Source organism: Caretta caretta, chromosome 1, assembly GCF_965140235.1.
Source record: "Caretta caretta isolate rCarCar2 chromosome 1, rCarCar1.hap1, whole genome shotgun sequence".
Taxonomy (NCBI): domain Eukaryota; kingdom Metazoa; phylum Chordata; order Testudines; family Cheloniidae; genus Caretta; species Caretta caretta.
The window spans coordinates 10306548-10318778 of NC_134206.1; the positions used below are offsets into that span (position 1 = coordinate 10306548).

The 12231-nt window shown below is 43.9% G+C and overlaps 1 protein-coding gene across 1 annotated transcript in view; it reads right to left on the reverse strand.

The window, feature by feature from the left end:
* Positions 1-3205: 3205 nt before the first annotated feature.
* Positions 3206-12231, reverse strand: part of LOC125637428 (disintegrin and metalloproteinase domain-containing protein 9-like) — a 107013-nt gene continuing 97987 nt past the window's right edge. Inside the window, exons 17-19 of the mRNA XM_048851833.2 lie at positions 7807-7884; positions 5400-5511; positions 3206-3240 (exon numbers count right to left, since the gene is read on the reverse strand). Coding sequence (XP_048707790.2) covers positions 3206-3240; positions 5400-5511; positions 7807-7884 — 225 coding nt within the window. The remainder of the gene's footprint in view (positions 3241-5399; positions 5512-7806; positions 7885-12231) is intronic.

Genomic DNA, 12231 nt, shown 5'->3' on the forward strand with positions numbered 1-12231 from the left:
TGTAACTTACATTGTTCGGGGGGTAGCTTATTCATATCCCTCATGTAAGCTGTAGTATGTACATAAACTGGGTGTCCCTAAGCTTCTGACTGCCAGAAGCTGGGAGTGGACGACAGGGGGATGGATCACTCGATAATTGCCCTCTTCTGTTCATTCCCTCTGAAGCGTAGGCCACTGTCGGAAGACAGGATTTGAGGCTAGATAGACCATTGGTCTGACGGCTGTTCTTATGTTCTTATCTCATCTTCCCTGACATCAAGACATAAGGAACAGACCAGACTGAATGATTGTCTTCCAGACAGGAAGGCCACCAGTCCTTGCTCTTGTGTAAGGAACTTTGTTTTTCATCTGTGAGACCTGAAAGTCACTATATCATCATGACATCCAGTCCTCAGCCCATAAGGGGGGATACCTAATTGTCAGCACCTCAGAAGCCCAAAAGATCCTGTTCTGTCTTCCTTTTCCTTTTGTGTTACTTTCTACCCAACTATTTCATAGAATCATAGAATAGAATATCAGGGTTCGAAGGGAACTCAGGAGGTCATCTAGTCCAACCTCCTGCTCAAAGCAGGACCAATCCCCAACTAAATCATCCCAGCCAGGGCTTTGTCAAGCCTGACCTTAAAAACATCGAAGGAAGGAGATTCCACCGCCTCCCTAGGTAACGCATTCCAGTGTTTCACCACCCTCCTAGTGAAAAAGTTTTTCCTAATATCCAATCTAAACCTCCCCCACTGCAACTTGAGACTATTACTCCTTGTTCTGTCATCAGCTACCACTGAGAACAATATAGATCCATCCTCTTTGGAACCCCTTCAGGTAGTTGAAAGCAGCTATTAAATCCCCCCTCATTCTTCTCTTCCGCAGACTAAATCATCCCAGTTCCCTCAGCCTCTCCTCATAAGTCATATGTTCCAGTCCTCTAATCATTTTTGTTGCCCTTCGCTGGACTCTTTCCAATTTTTCCACATCCTTCTTGAAGTGTGGGGCCCAAAACTGGACACAGTACTCCAGATGAGGCCTCACCAATGTCGAATAGAGGGGAATGATCACGTCTCTCGATCTGCTGGCAATGCCCCTACATATACATCCCAAAATGCCATTGGCCTTCTTGGCAACAAGGGCACACTGTTGACTCATATCCAGCTTCTCGTCCACTGTAATCCCTAGGTCCTTTTCTGCAGAACTGCTGCCGAGCCATTCGGTCCCTAGTCTGTAGCGGTGCATGGGATTCTTCTGTCCTAAGTGCACAACTTTGCACTTATCCTTGTTGAACCTCATCAGATTTCTTTTGGCCCAATCCTCTAATTTGTCTAGGGCCCTCTGTATCCTATCCATACCCTCCAGCGTATCTACCACTCCTCCCAGTTTAGTGTCATCTGTGAACTTGCCGAGGGTGCAATCCACACCATCCTCCAGATCATTTATGAAGATATTGAAAAAACCGGCCCGAGGACCGACCCTTAGGGCACTCCAGTTGATACCGGCTACCAACTAGACATGGAGCCATTCATCACGACCTGTTGAGCCCAACAATCTAGCCAACTTTCTATTCACCTTATAGTCCATTCATCCAGCCCATACTTCTTTAACTTGCTGGCAAGAATACAGTGGGAGACCATGTCAAAAGCTTTGCTAAAGTCAAGGAGCAACACGTCCACTGTTTTCCCCTCATCCACAGAGCCAGTTATCTCGTCATAGAAGGCAATTAGATTAGTCAGGCATGACTTGCCCTTGGTGAATCCATGCTGACTGTTCCTGATCACATTCCTCTCCTCTAAGTGCTTCAGAATTGATTCCTTGAGGACCTGCTCCATGATTTTTCCAGGGACTGAGGTGAGGCTGACTGGCCTGTAGTTCCCAGGATCCTCCTTCTTCCCTTTTTTAAAGATGGGCACTACATTAGCCTTTTTCCGGGACTTCCCCCGATCGCCATGAGTTTTCAAAGACAACGGACAATGGCTCTGCAATCACAGCCACCAACTCCTTTAGCATTCTCGGATGCAGCGCATCCGGCCCCATGGACTTGTGCTCATCCAGCTTTTCTAAATAGTCCCGAACCACTTCTTTCTCCACATTTTTACTGCTATCCTCTCTCTCACTTTTTTGGCTTTTCATCAGATCCTAAGATCAACAGAACTGCGCACATCAGCACAGCGAGATGAGATAGCCCATTCATCCACTGCCCTGTCTGAGCAGAAAAGACCCAACCAGATGATGTTCCTGACAGGAATGTGATTCAGGGTCCAGTGAACAGATGTTGTGGCTGACCTGCCAGCCTAAAGCATCCATTTGTGACCAACCAGCCCACCTAAGTGTCCCCAGAACATCAACAAACACTATATTTCCGCCACCTTTTCTATCCTCTCTCTCTTCCACCTTGTGTTTGTCTGTCTGTTAAAAGCAGAAGTGAATACCCTTCATACATCAGGACTGAGAATAAAATTAACCCTTTCCTTTTCATCAAAGAAAGGCTGTTGGTAAAAATAAGACACTCTGAGATTTTGTCTCCAAAAAAAAGAAAAAGAGTTAATAGGTTTTAATTGTTTGTACTGTGTAATCACTCAATTTTGGTTTCAATGTAAATGCTTGTTTTGATTTCTTGCTCTTTTTTGTGATTGATCAATAAACTTCCAACTTTAGAATGAATGCTTTTGGATGTTTGCCAAGAAACTGAGTAAACCAGGGTCTCTATGGACCCCCCTCCCCATGAACTTTTGTAATACTGTTTCAATGTTGGACAGTGAAAGAGTTTATAACACCTTTAACTCTTTTGGCCCTAGAGATCAATACAACAGGTACTAATTGGTTTCACTAAGATATCTGAATCAGGCCTTCTGGGTTTTGTATAAATAATGACTTCCAGTTCTTTTCAAGGGCAGCCCCAAGTGGATCACATTGTTATCGTGCAGGCTGGAAGTGACAAAGATGTGGGTGACATCTGCCAGGTTTACATTAGAGTACAAGTTACAGCTTCCTGGCCTTAGATTAAAAAGGTATCACAATTCATCCACCCCACATCAAGAATTCAACAGCAGTGATGGGACCAGTAAAGCCTCAAGTCAGCAATCAGAAAAAGAGTGAACAAGCCTCACAGCTGAAGATGCAGACAACACTTGCATATTTGCCTAATATTTCCCTCCAACTAGCATGACTTCCATCTTATATGAGTTACAGCCAGTTTGCTCTCATTCCAATCCTTTTCTTAGTCAAACTCTGGGAAAGCAGACACCTCAGAATCTGCATCCAAGAAGAAGACATTGTAGAGCTGAATCAGTCAGTACACAGATGAAAATGCAGTTCCTGAGGCCTAGTATGAGCTTTCAGACAGTTCCATAGAGTTTGTTTATACGCCACTTCTCTCGCATGTTCATAGTAAGTGAGAAGTACCAGTGTTAGTTAACAACAGTGAAACTCCTTCCCATCCTGGTTTCAGACTGCTGTATTTGATAAATATCTGTTAATAACAATATCTAACTTATCCAAGTTCCAGGGAAAGCCTAGCCATTAAAAAGATAATAGTTCAATGTGGAGAAAGAGACGTATCCCTGATACGTATTAACCAGGAGAGTTTAGGATAAGATGGTAGGGGCAGAGAGTAAGGAGGTGATCCCACTTTATCTTTCAACCTTCTGGTGGCTGCTTTTTCTGGTACACTCCCTTCAGATGTAAGTTATGTTCATATTGCACATCCAGTGAGTGCCTAGTTGGAGCAAGGTACATTACTTTACCACCTACCACCCATAGGCAGTTTCTGCCAGCATAAGTCACTGAGGAATGTGTCCTAGAAGTTTCTTTGGAAGATGCACCTGCTTTCACCAGTTCTAAATTTGACCCACTGATTAATTACTTAAAATTAATAAAAAAAAAACTAGATAAGTTCATGGAGGATAGATCCATCAATGGCTATTAGCCAGGATGGGCAGGAATCAAAACCATGCTCTGCAGTGTCCCTAGCCTCTGTTTGCTAGAAACTGGGAATGGGCAACAGGGGATGGACCACTTGATGATTCCCTGTTCTGTTCATTCCCTCTGAAGCACCTGGCATTGGCCACTGTTGGAAGACAGGATACTGGGTTAGATGGACCATTGGTCTGACCACTATGATCGTTCTTATGTTCTCTTCACCACGTTCCTGTGAGGTATGGTTAAATATTATTTCTCTTTTAGAGATGGGAAAACAGAGCCACAGAGAGGACTTCCCATGGCTACAAAGGAGTTATTGTCAGGGCCAAGATGAGATCTCAGAAGTTCCTAGTTTCCAGGCCTGCTCTCACACCATTAGATTTCAACTCTTTCTCTAAAATGTTTGGAATGGTATTAACAAATATGGGAGGATTAAGCAATGGTGAGATGTAGTATGGTTAAATTATGGGAAAAGAATGAAAGGTGGGGTGTGTTGTTGTTGTTTTTAAGAACAGATGGAAAAATACAACCTTAAGAGAGAACAAAGGTCTCAGAGATAAAGAAAAAGAGTGATCAACTGGAAGAAGAGAAGATAAAAATTCCAGAAGCAGCAAGAGACAGACTGTGCAAGGGAAGACCCTAGCAGCCAAGAAAATCAGAACCTACAGAAAAGAAGGACATAAACAGAAAATATAAACATCAATCCATAGTGCTTTACTCAAGGACACAGCCAAGATCAATCCACCCAAAGCTGCTGCAAATCTGATGTTACTAATTTATATATGAGTAAATTACCAAATATAAGACTTTATCTAGTTAGAATCTGTTATTTAATTGATTATTGCTTAAATGGTGTTTTACAAAAGGTTTTTCAAATCTTTCACAAAGCAAATTTCCAAAACAAGATTCAACATGCTACATGTTATTATACTCAGAAGAACATGAAACATGTTGTTTCCCCTAGAGCAGATACCACAAAACCAAACTTAAGAACTCACTGGTTTGGAGGAGATTTGGTACAGATTGGAGGTCACTCGTTTGGCGTGTGAGAGCAATGTATGTAAGCTCCCGCATTCAGACTATATGTTTTAGAGTCTGCCAAGCCAAACTGGCAAGAGAAAGAAAGGTTACCCACTATACAAATATAACTCGTGGAAGTGAAGTCTGGAGGCTCATCAGTGAAACAAATAAAAAGATTGGGGGGGAGGGATAGCTCATGGGGGGAGGGATAGCTCAGTGGTTTGAGCATTGGCCTGCTAAACCCAGGGTTGTGAGTTCAATCCTTGAGGGGGCCATTTAGGAATCTGGGGAAAAAATTGGGGATTGGTCCTGCTTTGAGCAGGGGGTTGGACTAGATGACCTCCTGAGGTCCCTTCCAACTCTGATATTCTATGATTCTATGATTGGCAACAGCAGACAAACTGATGTTGATGTAACAGAAGATAGAGAAGAAAGTGAACTGTCTCGAGTGCTTAGTTTTTCACAGCACTTACCATTTGGAGTCGGAGGGGGCCCACTGTCAACACTTCCTCCAAATCCTTTGTATTTACAGTCTGGAGGGGCCCACCCAAAATCACAATGGCAGTTTCGGTTGCTATTGCACACCTGAAATAAAATAAATGTATAAATGGCATGAAACAATAAAATCTAATGGATAGCATTATTGAAGGGCTAATATATGAAAAATTGTAATTTTATTGAATCATGTTGAAAGCACACAGGAGAAAGACAGGTAGCAAGAAACCAACAGCAGAGTGCATATGGGAGAGTTGTTTTTTTCCTTCTCTCTGTACTATAAAAAGTAGAGACCTGGGTATTCTTATCTTGGAGGAGAATCTTTTACTGTCAGAGCCAGGTGAAGCTGGCTGTATTAACCTGTAGTTCTTGAACTCCACTTGTTGCCATTCCAGTGCTTCTGTTTCTATTTTTCCACTGCACCATCTGGTGCTAGGAAAGCGGGAGTTGGCTCACTGACTGATTTAAAGTGGAGGAGGATCCATGGGATTTATAAGCAGGTTTTCTACTTCTAGGAGTAAACTGAGGTCAGAACACAATGCTAGTTGTTATCATTTAACATTTATTTTGCAGAAGTGCCTAAAGGAGACAAAGAAGGTTGGGACACCATTGTGCTAGGTGCTGTACGAATGTGTAATAAATGACAGTCCCTGCCCCAAAGAGTTTGGTTAGACCTTGGTTAAACTCAGGTTAATACTCAGTAGTATGGTGACCTTAGATCAGACCAGAAATGAGCCAGATGTTTTTTACACTGTAAAATTGGGTTTTAAGAAAGGATGATTCTTAGTGAAGGTACTACTAATGGTCTAGCTCAGAAGGGAGCATGTACATCCTGTCATACTATCATCTTGTTCTTGTTTCAGTTTCCTATTTGTGTGTGATTTAAATAGTAATTGCATCTGTGGTCTGCATGGGTCTCCTTATACTGCTGGACTTAAACTCCTGTGAACCTCAGGATGAAAAATGTCCAACTGTAGATGGGTAAGTAATGAAGTAACTGTGCGCATTGCTTTTTAGTGGCTGATTGACAGAGGATATGCGATCCACGTCCATTATTAGCTGCTACAGGAGCTCTCCTATAGCTCAAGTGGCAGAGGCAGGTGAGGACTTTTGGAGTCAAAGGATCAGGGTTCTGGTTCTGTTTCTAGTCCCAGCCCCCAGGGCCTTATAGCCATGTCTAGAAGGTATCTTATATAGTCTGTGCCATGCTGGGGCTTTGGGCAGTTTATCAGGAATCCAGGTTACTCCAGTTTCACAGAATTGATGACATTAAAAAATTGTTCATATTTATGTGTATCACTACAGCAAAGTATTTCATTGGCATTTGAGATTTTCTGTTCCTCAGTATCATTTATTCCAAAAGTATCTGAAATACCCACATTCATCTCTCCGTGATTCCGCCTAGACTTTTGGTGTGTACAGCTAAGCTATTACCTAGAGTAGACAAGCCTTTATCCTGCATAGCAAATTTCCTCTTTAAAATTAGCATGGGATGGGTTCAATCTTACTGTGGAGGGCAATCTTTTATCTGAGGTTTTCCCATTCAACTGACACTCTAGAGGTGTTCAGTCTCTTCAGTAAGAAAGTCATAGAACAAGGGTTGCTGGTCATAGGACTGTCACAAAATACAGGATTTGTAAACATTCCTATGAAGTCATCTAGAAATGCCATGCCATTAAGAGCAAGGGAAGTTACAGTTCTATCATTTTCTTGTTGATGATGGAATGAAAGTTGTTGTGGGGAGAAAATAAGAGAGAATAAAGAAGAGGAGACATGGTTGTATGTGGATGGGAAGCTTGGTCAAAAGGAATAAAACTAATGAAATACTTTGCCCCTTCCATCTGAGGATCTCAGTGCACTTTAACTGAGGTTTGCAAACCTCACACCCCTCTGTGAGGAATGTATTACTGTATCCAACAATAAACCATGGAGTCCTAGGGGACAGCAATGGCCCAAAATGCCTTTTATCACCTTCAGCTGGCCTGAAGATTATGATCTTTCTTATCTAAGGCAGACCTCACCTCAGTTATCAATATCTCTGTCTGGCCCATGCTGGATGACTGTATTGTGCTTCATTTAGTGCTATTCTGGAACCTTCATCTAGTGCTATGAGAATGTAACACCCGTGTTTCTTGCTCTGCACTGACTGCCTAGCTGATTGTAAGTGCAATGCATAGAAATAATTTATTATCTATAAAACCTATAAGGCATGAGACCTGACTGCTTTGGAGATCTTACTACATCATGTGTCATACACTGTAGTGGCTTTTCATCAGATGGAGCACAAGACAGCTAATGTGAAACATAGCTTCTGAGAGAACTAATTCCAGTGTTTTATTTATTACATTTTAATATACAAGGGATGTTCCAATCTTTGCTACTTACCCCTCTACCACTGCATTTTTTGTCATGACAGTCATAATTCAGAACTGTTATATTGACACATGTCCTGTTTATACATATCTGTAAAAGTTCACACATAAATATACGTTAGATAATGGAATGGCAGTAGGAAAGCCTGTATTCTGACTGATTAATAGATGTGGAAACCACATCGTGAGTCAAAAAGAAAAATTAGTGGTAAATAATTGTTTTTTCAAAGTTTCACTGCATTCTTGGCACCAAAGCCGAGCCCTCCGGAAAGTAGCAAGCATAAAGGCTGTGAATGTGCTCATTTGCAGAATGGTGTTCCTTCCACTTCATCAGAATCTATATCAGAGATGCCGAAGAAGTGGGGAGGGTGGATCTATATAGACCAGGGGTAGGCAACCTATGGCACGTGTGCCAAAGGTGGCACACGAGCTGATTTTCAGTGGCACTCACACTGCCCGGGTCCTGGCCACTGGTCCCAGGGGCTCTGCATTCTAATTTAATTTTCAGTGAAGCATCTTAAACATTTTAAAAACCTTATTTACTTTACATACAACAATAGTTTAGTTATATATTATAGACTTATCGAAAGAGACCTTCTAAAAATGTTAAAATGTATTAATGGCACGCGAAACCTTAAATTAGAGTGAATAAATGAAGACTTGGCATATCACTTCTGAAAGGTTGCCAACCCCTGATATAGGCAGTCTACTCAAAGAATCAGTTTCTAGAAAATAACATTTCTCCTTTAAGTATTTTTAGTGTAAAACCTTGCACTATAGGTAGCTCTCTTGAAACATTACATTTAAATTTCTTATCTTTCTCTGTTACCCTCTCAGTGCAGTTGGTCACATTTAATAATTTTTGGACAGTATTTGACTAGTTCAGTATTTCAAGCATTACTCAATAGGTGCAAACCTGTTATTTTATATCCTATGCCTTTTGCAAGATTAAGGTCAATTCCTGTTGGGGAGATTCTCTGTCGTGAAGCTGCTCCTTAGGTATATCATATTGACATCTAGGATTAAGTTTTGTACTTTATAAATCAATTGATCATTGAAGATTATATAGGAAGGTGAGAGCAAGGTGGTGAGCAGCTACTGGGTCAGATGGGGAATCAACCTGGAAACTGAAATACCTAGGATAATGGTGGCAAATTGAGATGAGAAGAAAAAAGGTGAGCCAGGCATCAAAAAGAGTGGTTACTTCCCTTACAGTAATTGTGATTCTTTGAGAAGTTCTGCACATGTGGATCCCACTCATGATTTCTGTGTGCCCCAGGACAGGAATTTGGAACATTTTAGCTAATAGTGTACAGCAGGTATTGTGCTTGCACCCAGTATGCTCTCACACTCCCTCTCCTGCTGGCATAAAGGGCCTGGCGACACCAACTGCCATGCAGTTCCTTTGCCACCTAGTCTGAATGTTTGAAGGAGAACTCACGAATATTGTACAATATCCTAATACAATCTGATATCCATTTTTAGAGTTTTTGTGATGAAATAGCCATCCCTTTGGATTTATTACTATAAACAACAAAAAGTTTTGAAGTCTTATTAATAGGTTTAGTTCTATCCAGGTAATATAACAATGATCTTCTCACATGTAAAGTATTTAATTTAGATTCAGCTGACAAGGAATGAGGTTTCTGGGGAAAAACCTGGTAAGTGAATAGACTGATTTATACGAAAGTCTGACAATACTTTTGGAATCAAAGACAGGTGAAGCCTCATAGTTATTCTAGCCATATCAAAAACTATGTTGGGAGTGTTGATCATGAAAGCTTGCAATTCACTTTCATTGACAATAGATGAACTGAATAATTGGATAAAGGTTCAAAAGTAGGTTCCATAAGGGTGGAGAGACTGGGAGGCAGGGAGGCTGGGATATTTGGCGGGCGGCTGCTCGGGCTCCCCGCTCAGGGCAGGGGGAGGGTCTGCCGTGGAGATGCTGGAGGGGCGGGGATATGGGCGGAGGGGCTGGGACATTTGACGGGGGGCTCAGTGGCAGAGGCATTTGGTGGGGGGCTGCTCAGGCCCCCCACCCAGCACAGGAAGAGGGTGTTCTGCGGCTCCCCACAGCTGCCAGCGCGGCTCTCCCTTACCTGGCTCCATCCGGGGAGGGTGGTGGCTTGGAGCCGCAGGCTATGGTAAGAGCTGGGCAGACAGCTGTGGGGAGCTGCAACAGACCCTCCACCTGCCTTGGGCGTGGAGCCCAAGCAGCCCCCAGGCAGCTCCCCAGGTCTCCCCCTCCCCCCCAGCCAGGCCAGTGTGGAGCCCAGCTGGGAAGCCTTGGGGAGCGGTGTCGGACCCTCCACCTGCCCGCAATGCGGGCGGGGGTGGGGGGCTGAGAGCAGCCCTGACTGTGTCCCCGCCCGCCAGGCTTACCGCCTGGCTGAGGGCAGGTGGAGGGTCTGTGACTCCACGCAGGCTCCCCACAGCTGCCCACGTGGCTGTCCCCGACCGGGCTCCGGCAGGGGGGATGCCTCGGGGCCTCAGCCTGGCCCCCAGTGTAGAGCCCTGCAAACCCACGAATATCTGCGGATATCCGCGGATATTTTTTGCGGATAGCGAATCGGATGCGGATACATGTTTGTGTATCCACGTAGGGCTTTAGGCAGTGCTCACGCCTTTTGCCATAGCCCCCTCCCCTCGCTAGATGAAGTGACACTGCCCCCCCCCTCAGTTTCTTCACCCCGAACATCCATGAGATGAGATTCCAGTGCAGAGAGTACAGAGGGTGGATCATGGAATATACTCTGCATCACATCTCGAAGAATCACAGTTACAGTAAATAACCATTTCTTCCTCTTGCAAAAGATGCAGCCATGTATTCCACTTGAGTAATTCACAAGCTGTACCCCTCCCAAGAGGAGGGCCTTGGAGTCTACCTAAACAAGAATTGCAGGACCACCCTTATGAATCTTGTATCCGCCGTGGAAGATGTGGTAATGGCATTATGGTTCGAAAATGTATGTATGTATGACCACGTAACAGCCTTGCAAATATCCAATATGGAAATGTCACTGAGGATTGCTACAGACATTACTTGTGCTCTTGTTGAATGAGCTTGCACCCACTGAGGTGGCATAGCCAAAGCTATTTTATATGTAGTCTTGACACAAGATATTATCCATTTAGAGATGGTCTGTGAAGAGAACACTTGACCCTTCATGCGATCTGCATATGACACAAACAGGTGAGGAAAAGCATGAAATGGTTTAGTCCTATCCAAATAGAAGGCTAGGCATTGCCTGACATCTAATGTTTGGAGACGCTGCTCCTCCAGAGATGAATGTGGCTTATGAAAGAATACAGGGAAGTATACTGCCTGGTCCAAGTGAAACTGAGAGGCCACTTTAGACAAACATTTTTGGTATGGTTGTAAAGTCACCTTATCTTTGGAGAATCTTCTATAAGGAGACTCTGCCATCAGAGCCTGTTCCTTACACCCTCTCTTTGCAGATGTTATTGGAACCAGGAAAACAGTTTTCCAACAGAAGAGTGGAAAGGGACAAGATGCTGTGGGCTCAAAAGGAGGCCCCATTGGCACCACTATGGCTATTTAAAGGTCACACAGAGGAACTAGCTCTTGGACTGGCAGATGTAGGTGAAGAAGCCCTTTTAAGAACCTTGCTATCATGGGATCGGAGAAGATTGATCTTCCCTTGCTAGGGGGATGAAATACCAGTATCACTGCCAAATGCACTTTGAATAAACTAAGCTCAAGTCCCAAAGACTGAAGGTGCAGCAGGTATTCCAATATGTCCTGGATAGAAGACAGTATTGGTTGAATTCCATGGGCTAATGACCACACAGAAAACAGCTTCTCTTTTGCCATCTTACTCAGAGATGCAGCCACACGCAGTAACAGGTCCTAGTATGCTTTGAAATCCTCTGGTACCAAAGAGGAGGAACATCCCAGCACCACAGAACCATCCAGGGGTGAGAATGAGGCAGGTAGGTGTGCCTGAGCTGGATCCTGCTCCAGGGCTGATTGGTCCAGGCAGGACAACTCTGGAGGCTCCCTGAGGGGAAGCCTCACCAGTACCTGCAGCTGTGGTGAACTGACAGTCACTGCCATAGATGTAGTCAGTGGTCTTGGCCTTGAGCAGGACGAGGAGCGGGATCTCTGCGACTGAGGATCGTCCCATGGATTTTGTGGAGATTACTGGTATGCATAGGGCATTGGTGGCCCATAGGTGCCAGGGCAGGGGCTTCCATCAGATAACGAGATGTGTGCCAATCCTGGTACCCATAGTGTTCCATGAACAGCTCTCAATCAGGTGATGGGAAGAAAGAAAGAGGAAGGTCCTGACTCAATTATCGAGTGGTCCTGGGCTTTGGGGGATAGTGGTGAGCCAACCCTGAGGGTGTGAGTAGCTGGTCCCACTCATCCATAGCCTAGAATGACAAGGGGGCTGGCACCAACAGTGGAAAT